The sequence below is a fragment of the Gigantopelta aegis genome, chromosome 13, assembly GCF_016097555.1.
Source record: "Gigantopelta aegis isolate Gae_Host chromosome 13, Gae_host_genome, whole genome shotgun sequence".
NCBI classification, from domain to species: domain Eukaryota; kingdom Metazoa; phylum Mollusca; class Gastropoda; order Neomphalida; family Peltospiridae; genus Gigantopelta; species Gigantopelta aegis.
The window spans coordinates 2,472,397-2,492,316 of NC_054711.1; the positions used below are offsets into that span (position 1 = coordinate 2,472,397).

Below are 19,920 nucleotides of genomic sequence, written 5' to 3' on the forward strand. Positions count from 1 at the left end.
AACCATTTCCATTTTATTCTGTAGTCCAGAATTAACAACAACTGACAATGTTGTGTAATAAATCTCATAGATCGCACACACTCATGTGCTACTCTTTATTTACCAGTATAGTTATTATGTGGTCCTGAATTGAAAACAATTGACAATGTGTAATAAATCTCATAGATCCCACACACTCATGTGCTACTCTTTATTGACCAGTACAGTTATTAAGTAGTCCAGAATTAACAACAATTGACAATGTTGTGTAATAAATCTCATAGATCATACACACTCATGTGCTACACCCTGTATTTACCAGTGCGGTTGTTGTAGGTGCCGAGTGGACAGGGATACTGTTGTGCATGTTCCGTGCCGTTGGGACAGTAGTAGCCTTCCACACAGACGTAGCTGCTGTAGGATGTGACGGGGCTGAACGTGGCGTTGCAGTAGTAAGTGGAGGGACACGTCTTACAGTCCGTCTGTCCTGGCATGTTCTGAAAAATAACTTTATCAGTTACAAAACACGGCAACATGTGGTCTATAGAGATTACTGTACGAGTGGCTATTAGATACCATTTTTATCTTACAACAAGTTGTTTAATAAACCCCATCTGAATGTTTCAACAGCCATGCAGAAATGACGGAAGACTTATTATGCATATCACTCACAAAATAATATTTTATTTAACCCTGCCTACAGTATGTAATCAATTTCAGGCCTTGCAAGAATGACTGTTTCATTCATCATTGCTCATGAATGCAAATCTAATGTGGTGTAAACCATTTTTCATTCACGCGTTAAATTTAGGGCATAATTTAGGTAGTATTAAACCAAATAACTTCAGGCTGGATCAAAGTTCGAAGTGCACCAAATTTTTTATAGAAAAGTGAACACCATAAGTCCTGTGATGGTGATAAATGTGATTGTGTTGGTTTAAAAAAAAAATAGTTTCATCTGGGCAAAATATGTATGCAATTTTATTTCATTTAGTACCACTGTGTCACGTAGCCTTGTGCTTAAAACATGTATGGGGTATCTGTAAAACAAAGTACTCAAAATAGAGCAGTCATAGACGCTACCCATTATCTCAGAAATGAGCTGCTTGAAGGGTGAGGGGTAGTAGTATTTATATCTGTGGTGTTTATGTCGATTGATACACTGCAGGTTTCAGTTTTAGCCATTTATGTTACAATTGTCGTCTATGGGATTTCATTTGGTAGTATGCACCCTTTACCTTGCCATGACTGATTAGCAAATATGAAATGAGTTACCTGAATTTTGTTTTTGCATAATCCATAAACAGTTTTCAATTCTTCTTTTTTTTTAAACCGCCACAAACATTTAAAAACAGAGACAACAACAACTTTTCTTTTTTTGACATTACAAACATGGATGATGATGAGATGAATGGTGAAGCCACAATATTTCCATTTCGGTATGGGACTACTTGACAGGTCCATGCTCTATGCTAGCTCTAACATTCTTACCTGGTAAGTTCCTGATACACAAGCCTCGGCTGCTTCTTTACCTCCCACACAGAAGAAGCCCTCAGGACAGGTGAAGTTACCAGGAGTAGTGCTTGTCTCCCCTGCTGGACAGAAGTAACCAGGACTGCAGTCACCAGATGGCATCGCCAGACCTTCAGACCCACAGTACTTTCCTAGAGTTAACAATAAATGGTGATGGTGATTTTCAGAAGAAAAAAATTCAGCAATAACTGGTTTTTCTATCAATATATAACTTCAAAATCAAGTCTGTTTTGTTTAATGACACCCCTGCAACACATTGATTAATTAATCATCGGCTATTGGATGTCAAACATTTGGTAATTCTGACTGGTAGTTAGTTATCAGAGGAAACCTGCTAAATGTTTCCTAGTGCAGCATGGATCTTTTATATGCACCATCCCACAGACAGGAAAGCACATACCATGGCCTTTGACCAGTTGTGGTGCACTGGTTGGAATGGAAAAAATACCCAATCAGTTGAATGGATCCACCAAGGTGATTTGATCCTGTGACACAAGCACCTCAGGTGAGTACTCAACCGACTGAGCTAAATCCTGCCCCATATAACTTCAAAGTATCAATGATGCAACAACCATATGGGAAAGGAACTTGGTGTCTCACATGGTTAGTTCAACACCTGAACGGATAAAAGAAAGAAGACACCTGTTAAACATATGTCTACTCGTGCCAATCAATCAGCAAAGGAATATTTCCAATAGACAAGGCAGTATATACCACAACCTTTAATGTATCAGTCATAGTGCACTGGTTGGGATAGAAAAAATGAGTTCATGGGGTGGCTTGGGTGGGTGGGGGGGGGGGGGGCAACTGTAAAGTAAAGTAAAGTTTGTTTTATTTAACGACACCTCTGGAGAACATTGATTTTTATCTTATCTTTGGTTATTGGACGTCAAACACATGGTCATTCTGACATATTTCTTTAGAGGAAACCTGCTGCCTCCACATAGGATACTCTTTCCGATAAGCAGCAAGGGGTCTTTTATATGCACGTTACCACAGACAGGACAGCACATACCATGACCTTTGATGAACCACTGGTTGGAACGGAAAATAGCCCAAACTGCAAATGGGTCTACTGAGAAGGATCGATCCGATGACCGACAGCTTCACAGGCGGACACGCTACTGCTTGAGCTACATCTCGCTCCCGGGGGGGATCCTGCGACAAACTTTACCACTGAGCTACAACCTACCCCCATTGTAAAAAACATGGATTGTTATCTCTTTATATGAATGCTTAATCCGACTTCTGATCAATGGCATTCCACCTCCCCAGGCCCATGGACTGGCCTGAACATCCCAACAGTTAAAGACTTCAGTAAGTCCTGGGCCTCGTTTGAGGTAAGGTAGTTATGCAGTTAAGGTGATCTTAGCACAAAGATCACTTTGTGGAATGGGGCCCTGGTCACCCTGTTCCGGTCGCATGATATACAATGTATATTTCCTTTTTTTTCAATCTTTTTCATACACAGCCTGACCTCTTACCTATGGCATTCGCCCCGTCATTCCATTGGGAACAAGTGTCTTTAAAAATTAAAATCACGTTCAACACAAACCTGGAGTGCAGATCTTGCAAGCAGAGAGCACACTGTTTTGTTCCGAGTCCAGGTAGTACCCAATCGGACATGGTAATCCGTACGTACTCCCCTCGGGGCAGTAGTAGCCTTTCGGACAAACGTTCCCGGTCGTTCCATCCACCGGAGTGGGGAACACAGCTCCCAGTGTGCAGTAGTAACCTGGAAAGTTAAAGAGTAAAGGAAATTACACAACTGTACTGTGTGTCTAAGCTAGCATTTGTGTAATGTGGATTTCTGTGTAAATTGGCATGTCATAGTACACCCCTGCCCACTATGAACCCTGGTCGAGCTGCTGGTGCTCTTTTGCACCTGACAGTGCAGGCGTCCCCTCCTCCCACCCACCCCAAACCCCTTTCCTGTCCTGGATGGACGGAAGGAAGGAAATGTTTTATTTAACGACACACTCAACACATTTTATTTACGGTTATATGGCGTCGGACATATGGTTAAGGACCACACAGATATTGAAGGAGGAAACCTGCTGTCGCCACTTCATGGGCTACTCTTTTCAATTGGCAGCAAGGGATCTTTTATATGCACCATCCCATAGACAGGATAGCACATACCACGGCCTTTGATGTACCAGTCATGGTGCACTGGCTGCAGCAAGAAATAGCCCAATGGGCCCACCGACAGGGATCGATCCCAAACCGACCGCATATCAAGCGAGTGCTTTACCACTGGGCTACGTCTCGCCCCACTGTCCTGGATGGAGGAGCTGGGATGGGTTTTGAGAGAGAGAGAGAGAGAGAGAGAGAGAGAGAGAGAGAGAGAGAGAGAGAGAGAGAGAGAGAGAGAGAGAGAGAGAGAGAGAGAGAGAGAGACACACACACACACATACACACACACACACACACACAGACACATACACATACACAGAGACAGAGCCCAGAGACAGACAGATGTGAGAGGGGTCAGGGGGAAAGAAGGTTAGGGGTCATCTAACAACTATATATGTTTGTCCAGATTCCAAGCACCATGATGAAGGTATTACCTTGTGAACAATTTCCTGATGGAGCAGCCAGCCTCTCTCTGAAACAGTATTTGCCGCCGTCACAGCGCGTGATGTTGACGCTTCCCTCGGGGCAGTACTCTCCACGGTTACACTTGCCGCCCTGCGTCGCGTCCGTCGGGGTTCTCTGGAGGGCCCCTCCTGTACAGTACCAGCCAGAACTGAAAAATAACAAGAAAAAAGGTTTAAAGTTTGTTGACTGAAAACATATTTTATTGTACAAAGAACAAGTTACGAGGCCCTCTTCTATAGTCATACAATATACACGGCAATTGTTTTGTTTAAAGACACCACTGGAGCACATTGACTTATTAATCATCAGCTATTGAATATCAAACACTTGGTATGTTTGACATGTAGTCCTCAGAGGAAACCCGCTACATTTTTTCATTAGCAGCAAGGGATCTTTTATATGCACTTTTCCACAGACAGGATAGCATGGCCTTTGATATACCTGTTGTGGTGAAGAAAAGAAAAACTATCTTCACAACATACCTGCAATTGCCTGATTCTGCAGACAACCCTTCGCTCTGACAGTACATGCCCGCAGTACAAGACAAGCAGGCCGTCTGATTGGTCGACCTCTGAACTGGATTGAATGTTCCTCTGGTGCACTTAAACTCATCTGAACGCGTCGTTCTCAGTGGACAGTAGTGACCGGATGGACAAGGCTTGTCCGAATAATCTGTCGAGTTAGTCGGGCAGTAGTAACCTAGAAATAAAACATATCTGTGGCTGGACCTGGCAGAATGAAATGGCTATATGTAGCATGTAGTGCACATGTCCAATGGGATTGAGGTCTGGTGACTGAGCTTGCCACTCCAATCACACTATGATGTCCTGTTGACAAGTCATTAATGACCCAAGCATAATGTGGACGTGCACTAACATTTATGAGGATGAAAAGTTAGTTAGTTTTGTTTAACGACACCACTAGAGCACATTGATTAATTAATCATCAGCTATTGGATGTCAAACATTTGGTCATTCTGACTCATAATAGTCAAGAGGAAACCCACTACATTTTTTCAAATGCAGCAAGGGATCTTTTATATGCACTTTCCCACAGACAGGACAGCACATACCACAGCATTTAACCAGTTGTGGTGCACTGGTTGGAAAGAGAAAAAAACCCAATCAGTTACATGGATTCACCAAGGTAGTTCGATCCTGCGACACAAGCACCTCCTCTCCATGAGAATGAAACCAGGACTCAATGGGAGCCTGGTTTTCAAATTAGCCGTAAGCCAGTAAAAGTGATCTTGCTGTGACAGACTTACCCATCACACACTTGGCTATAGAATCCATTAAAAGTGATCTTGATGGGATAAACTTAATCACCACATGTTTTGCAATAGAAGACATTAAAAGTGATCTTGCTGTGAGACTTAACTGTACACATTTGGCTAGAGAATCCATTATAAGTAATCTTGATAGGATAAATGTAACCACCACACATTTTGCAATGGAAGCCAGTAAAAGTGATCTTGATGAGATAAGCTGAACAATGACAAATTTAGCAACAGAAGCCATTAAAAGTGATCTCACTGTGATAAGACTTACCTGTCACACACTTGGCTATATAATCCATTATAAGTGATTTTGATAGTATAAACTTAACCACTACACCACACGTTTTGCAATGGAAACCAGTAAAAGCGATCTTGATGGGATAAGCTTAACAATGACAAATTTAGCAACAGAATCCATTAGAAATTATCTTGCTGCGAGACTTACCGGCCACACATTCCTTGCACGCGCTCTGTCTCTCCTCGTCCTGGTAATATCCTGCGGGACAGATGATCGGCTCGGAGCTTCCTTCTGGACACATGGAACCGCGTGGACAAACATCGCCATAACCTGCAACACGGAGAATTATTGTTGAATAGTTTTTTTCCTTTTTTTATGTTTTTTTTTTTAAACACCACAAACATTTAACACAGAAGGAAGGAAGGAAATGTTTTATTTAATGACGCACTCAACACATTTTATTTACAGAAAAATCACAATTAATCAACCTATTTCACTTGTAATTAACATATTAATTTTGTACCTGCTTCCACCCAATCAACTCACCTGTGTGACCACCAATGAGAGGGCAGTCAGCTGGATATGAACTGTTCACAGCAGCATTGTCAGGGTTTGGCTGATCTACTCCAGACTGGCAATAAAATCCGGCAGAGCACAGCCCTGTCATGTTAGTGGCGCCATCTAGGGAGCAGTAGTAACCGCCATCACAATCAGTGCATTCCTGGACTTTATACAAGTTGGATCTCTTGCCGTACGTTCCTTTAGGACATGCTTTCCAGTCCATTCCAGTTCCCGCTGGACAGTAGAATCCCACCGGGCAGTCGAAATATCCAGATTTGGGGTCCCCAGCCGTCACGTTCTCAGGCACACAATAGAAACTGGAAGAAAAGAGAACATGAATTGTAAGGAGATTGTAGTCCAGTGGTATAGCACTCGCCTGATGTGTGGTCGATCTAAGATCGATCCATGTCAGTGTGGCTCCTTTCACGTCCCAGCCAGTGCACCATGACTGGTATATCAAAGGCTGTGGTATGTCATATCTTGTCTGAGGTGAAGTGAATATAAAAGATTTCTTGCTACTAATTGAAAAAGGTAGCGTGTTTTTTCTAAGTCTTTGCACAATTTTTTTTACTAAATGTCTGACATCCAATAGCTGATTTTAGGTGGGACGTAGCCCAGTGGTTTAGCACTCGCTTGATGTGTGGTCAGTCTTGAATCAATCCACGCTAGTGGGCCCATTTCTGAACAACAGGATAGGAATTGGTTAACTGTTAAAAAAGAGAAAATCTAGAGGGGTCCCGGAAATTCTTGAAATATTTTGGAGGAAAGGACGATTAAAATGCGAGAAAATGCAATGATCCATGAGAGGAAAACAGCTGATCCTAGGAGAATTCCAACCCTTGCAACAAATCTAGGATGCACTCACCCATCAGGACAGATGTCGCATTGCCATTGGCCGGTTCTGTTGGTGAAGTAGCCCGGGGCACATGATCTTGGTGCATCGGATCCAGCAGGACACTGCAATCCGATTGGACAGATGATGGCTTTCGGGTTGTCTGAACCTGTAACACAAACGAGAAGCCAAAATGTGTGTGATGTTTATTAGACAGTCTTGTTGTTATAAATCCAGAGTTTCAACAAGGAAAGAAAATGGGAGGAAAAATTGAAGTAAAGAAAATGGAGGGATGGGAAGGGAAGGGAAGAGAAGGAATGGGTGGAAGGGAAGAGAGGGGAAGGGGAATGGAGAAGGGAAGAGAGGGGAAGGGGAATGGAGAAGGGAAGAGAATAAAAGGGAAGAGAAAAGAAGAGAAGGGGAAGGGAAGGGGAAGGGAAGGGAAGGGAAGGGAAGAGAAGGGAAAAGAAAAGAAAAGAAGAGATGAGAAAAGAAGAGCCATTTTAGTGACTGCCATACTTAAACCAGGTCAGGCTAATGCATGAAAAAATATATTCAAACTGGACCTACCTGTTGGACAGTAGTATCCCTCTGTACAGAGCCCCTGCTCTGAGATAAGACTGATGAGGTGAAGAAGATATATGAAAAGTAATAATAAACTGGACCTACCTGTTGGACAGTAGTATCCCTGTGTACAGAGCCCCTCCTCTGTGGTCAGTCCATTGTTTTGACAGTAGTAGCCAGCTGTACAGTCCGTACAGTTGTTAACCGACGTCAGACGGGTTATGTTGGAAAACGTCCCCACAGGACACTTGGTTGGAGTGTGTGTTCCTGAAACACATTGTTTATTTTAAAATCCAGTATAGTTGAAAGAAAAAGTCAGTCATATGTAATGGTGATTACACATCTAATGGCTAACCTGAGAGAGAGAGTACCTTTAACATGCCCCTATACCACTAAGGTTTCAGGCATGTCTGATTTCTGGATAGCCAGTGGTTTAGTTTGGGACAGAGCTAATCTGGGCATATGCATACTGCACTAGCTATGTTCACAGTCAGGTAATCTGGCCGAAGACGGCAAAGTGAAATAAACACAACAATTAGTGGTATGATTGTCCGGTTTTCAGAGGTATAAATTGTACTAAATAAAGAGTTTGTGACTAAATTATTCATCTGTTGTTCAGTTTAGAGAGGTTTCCGGTTTAGAGAGGTAAACTTTAGTGTTAAAAGATGCGTAAATCATGGGACTGTGGAAAACGTCCGGTTTTGAGAGAATTTAGCGAGAATGAACGAATGAATGTTTAACGACACCACGTGGGGTTTTATTGTTAAATACTACAAAAGGATTAAATATCAAAGTTAAAGTTTGTTTTGTAACACCACTAGAGCACATTCATTTATTAATCATCAGCTATTGGATGTCAAACATTTGGTAATTTTGACTTATTAGTAGCAAGGAATGTTTTATATGCACCAATTAAACATCAGTGCACAACATAGTATTAAATAGCTCAAATGGCTCCCCATAATCTAATTTAGCCAAGAAATTAACCAGAAAGAAATTAACCAGAAAGAAATTAACCAGTCCCCTCATTTTGTCTTCATGACAAAGTCTGGTATACAAAACTAGGAATAATGAAAGATACAAAAATATTTACAACATGTGTTTTTGTTTTTTTTAATTATTTACCTTCAGGGCAGTACCTTCCCGCTGGACATATTTCGGGGGCGGGGTCACTTGAACCTTCGACACAGAAGAATCCGGCAGAACACTTCCCTGATGGTTCGATCATGGCCTGGTCAGCGCAGTACCATCCTGTAGTTAATTTATAAATAATATAAATAATATAATACACATACAATACAAAATATATTACACATTAGGCCTTAGAAATAACAAATATAATATATAAAATATTGGGACTTGGTCAAAATCACAGCACATACTGACCAAAGACCAGCTATGTGGGGGTTTTAAAATAAATAAATAATAAATAATTTAAAATAATAATAATAATAATAATTTAAAAAAATACTAATAATAATTAAAGAAATAATAAATAATAAATAAAATAATAAATAAATAAAATAATAAATAAATAATACACTACTACAATAAATAAATAAAAACAAATAAATGCAACAACAATAAATAATAATACACAAGTGAATAACTGAAAAATAAATAAATAAAATAACATTTCTTTAAACTACCTTTAGTACATGGTGTACAGTCTGTGCAGTTCATCAGCTTCGTCTTGTTTGAATACGACCCGGCTGGACACTTCACCGGCTCGGTTGTCTGTTCTGGACAGTAGTGACCCACTGGACAAGCATTGGCGTCTGAGCCCTGGCTGGGTGCGGCCGTTGTGGAACTGGTGCGACAGAAATAGCCAGCAGCACAAGGTAGAGATGGATTCACAGTGCCGGCCGGACAGTAGTACCCACCTTTAAACAGAGAACAAAAAGAAATATTTAGTTTAATGAAAACTCAGAATTTCAGATCCAAGGGATCTTTGATATGCAATTTCCCCATAGATGTAACAGTATATGGCAGAAATAGCAGGCATCGAAATAAGTCAAGAACGGTCGTTCAGGTTACCGGGAGGTTACCACATGTAAGAAAAGTCAAGAACAGTGTTTCGGTCTCGACAAAAATTTCAACGAACTGTAGTTTTGTTTCCGAACGTAAACCAGGCAATGCATTCTGGACTTCAGCATTTCATTTTCTCGTAAGGAATTGCATCGATGTTCGTACGCACTTGTGCAATTACAAAGCAATTTTGGCAATCCGCGTTTTCATTTACTTCCGGATTTCGTTTCTCATACCGATGTTTGTGCGCACCGATACAATTTCAGAACGTCCACGTTAAAAGTTGTAGTAACAGGAATTCAATTCTAACTATCATATAGTTGTGGTAACCTATAGGTTACTAGGATATATTTTGTGATAACCTGTAAATGGGTTACCAGACACAATGCTTATTTCGATGCCTGAAACAGCCGGCAGCACAAGGTAGAGACAGGTTCGCAGTAGTACCCACCTTCAAACAGAGAACAGAAATAGATATTAGTTTAATAGAACCTCAGAATCTTTGTGTTTAACATATGGTTATTTTGACACTATGGTACATCTACAGAAAAGGCATCAAGAGATCTTTGATATACAATTTCCAATAGATATAACAGTATATGACAGAAATAGCTGGCAGCACAAGGTGTAGAGATGGGTTCACAGTGCCAGCCAGACAGTAGTACCCACCTTCAAACAGAGGAAGTAAATTGACACCATTGATTTATTAATCATCTGCTATTGGATAATTAATAGGCTATTTCTCTGACATGGGTACTGAGTGTCAACTGTAAGTGGGACAGATGGATTGATGGACAGACAGAAGGAGGGAGATGAAACCTATAGTCCCCTCCGGTTGGACTGGTAGGGGACTAATAATAAGTGATCAACTCACCGCGACATGCCTGACAGTCTGTGTCCGACTCCAGGCCAGTCAGGTTGTTGTACGTCCCACTCGGACATGGGAACTCGGTGCCAACCTTCGTGCCGTTCTGACAGTAGTGACCTGAAAAATAAAAATCACTTGTCACATGCTAATATCTAAAAATTGCCATGAAGTCAAAAACTGAGCGGAAAGGAGAGAATAACAACAGAAAGATCTGTTACCGGCCTTGGTGGCGCAGTGGTTAAGCCATCGGACTACAGGCTGGTAGGTACAGGGTTTGCAGCCTGGTACTGGCTCCAACCCAAAGTGAGTTCTTAAGAGATCAATGGGTAGGTGTAAGGCCACTACACCCTCTTCTCTCTCACTAACCACTAACCAACTAACAACTAACCCACTGTCCTGGACAGACAGCCCAGATAGCTGAAGTGTGTGCCCAGGGCAGTGTGCTTGAACCTTAATTGGATTTAAGCACGAAAATAAGTTGAAATGAATTAATATATGTTACATCATAGAAAGAAGTTATTTCAATGAAAATTATTTCAAATCAAAATAACATTGTTAATTAGTCAATTCTACAGTTTACACTAATTGATAAGTCATGGACTTACATTTTTACTGTCAGTGACTTTGCTTATCAAAAATGATAAATGATGTCATTGGTTTTGTAATGTTCTGGCTCAACAAACTCATTTGAAAAATGATAGTGGTTTTTATTCATACTGAGAACATAGACTGATTGGCCATGCTGTATCCCAAGGATACACTTCCGGGCTCGCTATATTAGCACTTCTAGTAATAGTAACTAAACGATAATAGTTTCTATATCGCTATTGGTATTAATGCTATATACATTACAGGTTTGTAAAAGTTTACATTAATTGCTCAGTGTGCATTTTTTAATGTAGTGACTTTGTTTGTGAAGATGATGTCATTGGTCAGTTAGAGTTTATAATGATTTGTGGTATGTGTTTTGAGTAGAAAGGTAATATCTCAAATGTTATACATTAAATAGAATATTTCATGAATATTCTTTGTTAAATATAATTTTTATCGCATCTATTGAAGTATAGAGTAACATTTCTTTTGTTTAATGACACAACTAATGCACACGGATTAATTAATCATTGGCTATTGTATGACAAACATTGGATAATCCTGACAATTCTGACAAGTAGTCTTAGAGGAAACCTGCTACATTTTTCCATTAACAGTACAAGATTATTGTTTAATATCCTATGTATGTTACCTTCAGGACAGTTGTAGATGGTATAGTTTGTAATGGGCCCGACAGAATTGTCACAGTACAAGATTATTGTTTAATATCCTATGTATGTTACCTTCAGGACAGTTGTAGATGGTATAGTTTGTAATGGGCCGGACAGAATTGACACAGTACAAGATTATTGTTTAATATCCTATGTATGTTACCTTCAGGACAGTTGTAGATGGTATAGTTTGTAATGGGCCGGACAGAATTGTCACAGTACAAGATTATTGTTTAATATCCTATGTATGTTACCTTCAGGACAGTTGTAGATGGTATAGTTTGTAATGGGCCGGACAGAATTGTCACAGTACAAGATTATTGTTTAATATCCTATGTATGTTACCTTCAGGACAGTTGTAGATGGTATAGTTTGTAATGGGCCGGACAGAATTGACACAGTACAAGATTATTGTTTAATATCCTATGTATGTTACCTTCAGGACAGTTGTAGATGGTATAGTTTGTAATGGGCCTGACAGAATTGTCACAGTACAAGATTATTGTTTAATATCCTATGTATGTTACCTTCAGGACAGTTGTAGATGGTATAGTTTGTAATGGACCTGACAGAATTGTCACAGTACAAGATTATTGTTTAATATCCTATGTATGTTACCTTCAGGACAGTTGTAGATGGTATAGTTTGTAATGGGCCCGACAGAATTGTCACAGTACAAGATTATTGTTTAATATCCTATGTATGTTACCTTCAGGACAGTTGTAGATGGTATAGTTTGTAATGGGCCGGACAGAATTGTCACATACAAGATTATTGTTTAATATCCTATGTATGTTACCTTCAGGACAGTTGTAGATGGTATAGTTTGTAATGGGCCGGACAGAATTGTCACAGTACAAGATTATTGTTTAATATCCTATGTATGTTACCTTCAGGACAGTTGTAGATGGTATAGTTTGTAATGGGCCTGACAGAATTGTCACAGTACAAGATTATTGTTTAATATCCTATGTATGTTACCTTCAGGACAGTTGTAGATGGTATAGTTTGTAATGGGCCGGACAGAATTGTCACAGTACAAGATTATTGTTTAATATCCTATGTATGTTACCTTCAGGACAGTTGTAGATGGTATAGTTTGTAATGGGCCTGACAGAATTGTCACAGTACAAGATTATTGTTTAATATCCTATGTATGTTACCTTCAGGACAGTTGTAGATGGTATAGTTTGTAATGGGCCTGACAGAATTGTCACAGTACAAGATTATTGTTTAATATCCTATGTATGTTACCTTCAGGACAGTTGTAGATGGTATAGTTTGTAATGGGCCCAACAGAATTGTCACAGTAAAAGCCTGCAGGGCACTCTTTACACTCCCACTGGCCAGTGAGATCTTGGTATCCACCGGACGCACACAACTGGTTCACACTGGATCCAACCGGACAGAAGTAGCCGGCTGGACACTCGTACAGACTGGGGTTCTTCACTGTCTGGCCTTCAGGGCAGTAGTAACCTGAATAAATAACAACATTTTACAATTAAAGAGCTATCATCAGACTTTCGACTTTAAAGTTTCAAGATTTTTAAATTACTTAAATATAAAAAGAAAGAAATGTTTTATTTAAAGATGCACTCAACACATCTTATTTACGGTTATATGGCGTCAGATATACTTAAATATAGTCTGCACAAATGTTGAGACAAATTGAACAACCATTCTGAGAGTACTGCTAATGCAATAAATGTCCCTTATTGGGGCCCACAAATCTCTTAAGTTCAAGGGCCATATATATACATGTATATATCTCTGTCAAACATGAATAAAGGTCATGTTTTATTTCACGACGCACTCAACACATTTTATTTATGGTTATATGGCGTCGGACATATGGTTAAGGACCACACATATATTGTGACAGGAAACCCACTGTCGCCACTTCATGAGCTACTCTTTTTGATTAGCAGCAAGGGATCTTTTATATGCACCATCCCACAGACAGGATAGCACATACCACAGCATTTGATATACCAGTCATGGTGCACTGGCTGGAACAAGAAATAGCCCAATGTGCTCACCAACGGGGATCGATCCCAGACCGACTGCTAATCAAGTGAGTGCTGTACCGCTGAGCTACATTCCGCCCCCATACTATGAGGATGTATGTGGGTTTGGGGTTTTTTTTTTTTGGGGGGGGGGGGTGGGGGGGGGTGGGGGGGAGTGGGGGGAGTGGGGGGGGTGGATTATGTTTTCTTGTGAATAGTTTTTTGTAAAACTGAAAAGAGTAAAAGAAACAGAGACAAGCAGGGAGGCAGAGCAGGAATTCTCAAGAACGGTCATTGAAAGGAGGTACCGGTACAAGACAAGGGGGGGGTGGGGGGGGGGGGGGGGGTGATTGCAGTAATTGAAACATGCATAAATGTTGCTATCCAGATTCGAACATTTTTGATTAATTCAGCCAAAAATCAGCCAATATTTTAGGCATTGTGAAGGAAGTCCAGCACCTTTATGTGGAATAGACGGACGGATGGATGGATGGACAGATAGACAGACAGAAAATTGTATGGAGATGAAACCTATAGTCCCCTCTGCAAAGTTACCTGTTAATAATCTTTCTACTAGACAATTCTGTCGATGGATGATACATACTTCCCCTTTCACATACACCCCTCACTTGTATCTACACACAGGCTCATTAAATATGCTTAGTCTTCTGGCAATCACAGTCACAGGCAGACAAATAGAGGATAATAACTGGTACCGAGTTTGTTATTCTATTTATTACCCCAGCTATTTGGGGTTTTTAAAAGCCTTTATTTTCGATACAGCCTACATTGGCTACACGTCCATGTATATAGAAACAACGTAAACTACTTTACTGTTCTGGGTATTCCTTTAACTTTGTATTTTATTTTATTCACGGTTCACAGATAATTTTCAAAACCCAAAGTTCTATATATTCTGTAAAAAAAAAATCTGTAACGAATTACCGTACATTAAACTACCATTTTATCACAAGTTTAACACTGAAACCAGAAAAACGCAAACGCTTTAAACTACATGACGTCATTGTGTGTGCTTTGCCAAATCATGATGACGTCATATTTAGTACCAACAAGGTGATTGGTTTGTTGGCGTAAAATTGTCCAATAGTTAAACCATTGCATGATAATTTCTCAGTGATTTTTATTTTCCCCATTATGAGAGCCTGCTGGGGTAATAAATACTGTTATTCCCCCCATCACCCCCAAACAACTCACTTGAAGGTAAGCTCATTAAGTAATACTAACCTTTCTGGCAGTCTCCGTCAGGGGCAGACAACCCACTCTGACCGCAGTACTTCCCGGCAGTACATTGGACACACCAGGTGACGTTCTGAGCGCCCAGACTCGGCTGGTAGTAACCCGGGTCACACGGTGCGGGAGATCCAGTCCCGGCCACGCAGTAGTGACCCTTCGGACAGCGGTCACCTGTGATGGTTAGAAAACAGAAACGTTTTAATAATAACCACAGTGAAGCCTGCCTATGGAGGATGAGCAAGCACGGTCACTGGAAATCGGTTTTGAATGTATGTATGATAAAAAAAACATTTTTAAACATAATAATTTCTAACTGTGAGCAGACAAAATTCTTTAATATGGATAAATAGTGCAGTTTTATTTATATCTTGACCAATATTTTTACAAATGGCACACATAAAAATCGAATGACCTTGAAGTTTAAAATGAAATGAAAAATGACAAAGCATAGCTCACAGATGTCAAGTCTACTAAGCCAGAGATAAAACAGGGTTACCCCCCCATAATCCACAATTTTTATGTCGATTGTCATGTAATGAGATTAGCCTTTGGCTTAGTGTTGTATAACGGTCTAAAATAGCTTAAAGCAAGTTATGGACTGAGAATACTAAAACATTATTGACAAACAGCGAAAAAACAGGAAACACTAAGCAGATGATTAAAAATCTGGAATTCCAGATAAATCTAGAAAACATTAATCTCTGAATAAAAAAACAAATGTTTTATTTAACGATGAACTCAACACATTTTATTTACGGTTATATGGAAGAAGGAAGGAAATGTTTTATTTAACTATGCACTCAACACATTTTATTTACGGTTATATGGAAGAAGGAAGGAAATGTTTTATTTAACTACACACTCAACACATTTTATTTACAGTTATATGGAAGAAGGAAGGAAATGTTTTATTTAACGATGCACTCAACACATTTTATTTACGGTTATATGGCAGAAGGAAGAAAATGTTTTATTTAACGATCAACACTTTTAACAAAGATTTTATTTAACGGCACTCAACACATTATATGGTTATATGGAAGAAGGAAGGAAATGTTTTATTTAACGACGCACTCAACACATTTTATTTACAGTTATATGGAAGAAGGAAGGAAATGTTTTATTTAACGATGCACTCAACACATTTTATTTACGGTTATATGGAAGAAGGAAGGAAATGTTTTATTTAACAACGCACTCAACACATTTTATTTACGGTTATATGAAAAAAGGAAGGAAATGTTTTATTTAACGACGCACTCAACACATTTTATTTACGGTTATATGGAAGAAGGAAGGAAATGTTTTATTTAACAACGCACTCAACACATTTTATTTATGGTTATATGGTAGAAGGTAGGAAATATGGTTAAGAACCACACAGGATATTGTAGAGATATGGTTAAGAACCACACAGGAATTGAGAGAGGAAACCCGCTGTCGCCACTTCATGTGCTACTCTTTTTCGATTAGCAGCAAGGGATCTTTTACATGCACTATCCCACAGACAGGGTAGTACATACCACGGTCTTTGATATACCAGTCGTGGTGCACTGGCTGGAATGAGAAACAGCCCAATGGCTCTGAATCAACAAACCTCCAATTCCTGTGGGCCTATCGGTGGTGGAGTTGGCGTCGCAGTAGTAGCCGGCCATGCAGTCACTGCGTGGTGCGTCCATGCCGTCAGTGTCGCAGTACTTTCCGTCGTCACAACCTGTAGGCTCCGAGCTGCCTGCAGGGCAGTACGTACCTGCAAATAAATATACATTAAGTGAGTGTTTTTAATTATATTATAAACATCAATGATACATTACTGTATAGGTAGAACAAAACCAAATAATATCTGACTGGGTCAAAAGAATACAGCGATAAGCATAATAAGACAAGGAGGAAACGAATCCACCATAATAAAACAAATGTAACACGAAAAAACCCCAAAGTTTGACTCTAAAAACAGAGCCAAAGAAAAGACGTCCGAACCCGACAGCGAAGAGAAAAAGAAGGAAGTTATAGTCACATGACCGGCACTACTGGGAGCATATACAGAAGAAGAATTTTACGCCATCCCACTGGCTGTTGGGATGTTCGGACCAGACCACTTGCGTGGGGGAAGGTGCACTTGTTGAGGACAGGTAAAGTTGAAAAGAAAAATATCCGGCTGGGTCAAAGTTTGAGGTGCACCTAACTTTCCATAGCGCAGTTAATACCACAAGTCCTGTAATTGGTGATAAATGTGAGTGTTTGTTGTGATAAATGTGAGAGTGTTTGTTGTGATAAATGTGAGATTGTTTGTTGTGATAAATGTGACAGTGTTTGTTGTGATAAATGTGAGTGTTTGTTGTGATAAATGTGAGTGTTTGTTGTGATAAAATGTCGATTCATCTGGCCAGTAACTTCCTGTAGTTTAATCTGCTGCACTAGTGTCAATGTACCAACTACCATAATTGTGGGTCCTACTAAAAATAGCAGGACAATTTTTGTGCGGAACTAGGGCGGAACTAGGGCGGAACTAGGGCGGAACTAGGGTGGAACTAGGGCGGAACTAGGGCGGAACTAGGGCGGAACTAGGGCGGAACTAGGGCGGAACTAGGGCGGAACTAGGGCGGAACTAGGGCAGTCATAGACGCTAACCATTATTTCTGAAATAAGCAGCTTAACCTCAGGAATGAGGGGTGGTAGTATTTATATTCATGGTGTATATGTTGATTAAATTTTGGAATGGGAAACAAGCTATTCTTTTGAAATTTTAATCTAGAAGCAAATGCTAGATATTGAGAAGCAGTTCTCAACCATCTGTCTTGATATATACACACACACACACATAGACAAAGACAGACAGACAGACAGACAGAGAGAGAGAGAGAGAGAGAGAGAGAGAGAGAGAGAGAGAGAGAGAGAGAGAGAGAGAGAGAGAGAGAGAGAGAGAGGAATAAAAATTGTATTATAATAGGTTAAGATGGAAAGCAACAGCTGCTTGTGAAATAAATTATCACAAAACACATTGTGTATGTTGAGCTGTAATTGCCTCTTGTTCCCTAAAATGGGCTGAGGTGTCATTAAAGGGACAGACCCTAGTTTCAACCCATAGAAATTAACACTTTAGTTTAGTCAATCTACAAACCTGTAACACATTTGGGTAAAGATACAATTGAGTGAAACATGAATCTGTGACTTTGAAATGGTGAAATACCCTCTAAAAATAGACTAAAACTCGAATTCATAACTGTTACTTCTCAGACGCACATGCATTTTTAAAAATATGAGAAATGCATTTTGTGATATTAAAAACAACAGGATGACCAAAAACTCTTCGAATGTACGGAAATGGATAATCTAAACAAAATCTAAGTAAAGTATGATTTCAGTTGTCAAAAACGGCTGTAATAGTAAAAAAATATGCTTAAAAACTAGGGTATGTCCCTTTAAACAAATATGCCCAGGTATTTTCCCTCCTTCGCAATTAAAACCTCTGTCTCACCTGACAGACACTTTCCTCCCTCAGGGTTTGATGGCTGTGTTAGGTACGACCGTAAGGTGCAGAACCAGCCCGGATCACAGGGGGCGGTCGGGTTACTCATACCGGAGGAGGCGCAGTAATATCCAGGGGAACACGGCACACAGGAGGACTCGTTGTGCTGACCTAGAGACAGGAAGGAAGGAAATGTTTTATTTAAGACGCACTCAACACATTTTATTTACAGTTATATGGCGTCAGACATATGGTTAAGGACCACACAGATATAGAGAGAGGGAACCCACTGTCGCCACTTTGTGGGCTACTCTTTTCAATTAGTAGCAAGGGAACTTTTATATGTACCATCCCACAGACAGGATAGTGCATACCACAGCCTTTGTTACACCAGTCGTGGAGCACTGGCTGGAACGAGAAATAGCCCAATGGGGCCACCAACAGGGATCAGCGCGCATCAAGCGAGCGCTTTACCACTGGGCTACTTCCTGCCCCAGCCTAAAAACAGTTACATAATAAAATGAATGCATTTATTATTTCTAAACTAACCAAAATTGCCATAGTGAGAAGAATTCTGTACATGAAAAACATACATATTAATACGTTTATTTCTAAAATTTTAATTTTCTGTACATACAAAATGAACACACTTATTTATATAGTGACCAATCAGGCTGTTGAAAGTTTTATGGATAGAAGTGAGAAGAAAAAAAAATCCATAAAAAAAAAAAATCCACATACATGTACTTAACCACAGCTTTTAAACTTAATAAAATTGCTGATTTTTTTTTGGATAGGAACACACACAATTTATATTTCTAAACTAATGCTAGGATTAGACAACCAACTGTCACAATGGAGTTGGCCAACTTGCCAATCTCTCGACTTCTACGACTGTCCAGTTACTAATCTGAGCACCCTTACAACTCAATTCTCATCGTATAGAAGGCCTACAACCGATTAGTTGTTGATCTGAGCGTACCCGTTTTAAGTTGGGAGTAGGAGAAATTACAACGCAACTGTCGAGTTGGTCAACTCCATAATGACAGTTGACAGTCTGAACTTAGCATAGCTAAACCACTGAATGTTCCGTAGACATTTCTAAAGAATCTAAACAAACCAGTGAGGTTGTTGAAAGTTCCCTGGACACATGGATACTGATTGTCGTATTCGGTCCCAGTTGGACAGTAGTGACCAGCTGGACACAGCTTGTCCGCGTACGCACTACTGTTAGCCGTGCAGTAGTAACCAGCCGGGCAGGACTTACAAGATGGCTGCTTGCTCTCGTCCTGTAGGAAAACAAGAAAGGAATGTTGGTTTAGTGACAACCGAACACATTGTTTAATCAGTGGCAATTGTGAAAAAACCGGAACGTTTAATTAAAACACCCCAGCACATTGTTCAAACAGTGGCTATTAGGAAAGGAAAGGAATGTCCGTTTAATGA

General features: G+C 40.0%; 1 protein-coding gene across 1 annotated transcript in view; it reads right to left on the reverse strand.

The window, feature by feature from the left end:
• LOC121387601 overlaps window positions 1–19,920 on the reverse strand; it is a 251,086-nt gene that overhangs the window by 88,170 nt on the left and 142,996 nt on the right. The window contains exons 75-91 of the mRNA XM_041518760.1: window positions 19,595–19,763; window positions 18,484–18,645; window positions 16,603–16,755; window positions 14,997–15,176; window positions 13,000–13,221; window positions 10,490–10,600; window positions 9,237–9,470; window positions 8,713–8,838; window positions 7,693–7,854; window positions 7,057–7,192; window positions 6,177–6,508; window positions 5,838–5,960; window positions 4,596–4,812; window positions 4,083–4,261; window positions 3,068–3,247; window positions 1,471–1,643; window positions 299–476 (exon numbers count right to left, since the gene is read on the reverse strand). Of these exons, the coding sequence (XP_041374694.1) occupies window positions 299–476; window positions 1,471–1,643; window positions 3,068–3,247; window positions 4,083–4,261; window positions 4,596–4,812; window positions 5,838–5,960; window positions 6,177–6,508; window positions 7,057–7,192; window positions 7,693–7,854; window positions 8,713–8,838; window positions 9,237–9,470; window positions 10,490–10,600; window positions 13,000–13,221; window positions 14,997–15,176; window positions 16,603–16,755; window positions 18,484–18,645; window positions 19,595–19,763 (3,037 nt within the window). The remainder of the gene's footprint in view (window positions 1–298; window positions 477–1,470; window positions 1,644–3,067; window positions 3,248–4,082; window positions 4,262–4,595; window positions 4,813–5,837; window positions 5,961–6,176; window positions 6,509–7,056; window positions 7,193–7,692; window positions 7,855–8,712; window positions 8,839–9,236; window positions 9,471–10,489; window positions 10,601–12,999; window positions 13,222–14,996; window positions 15,177–16,602; window positions 16,756–18,483; window positions 18,646–19,594; window positions 19,764–19,920) is intronic.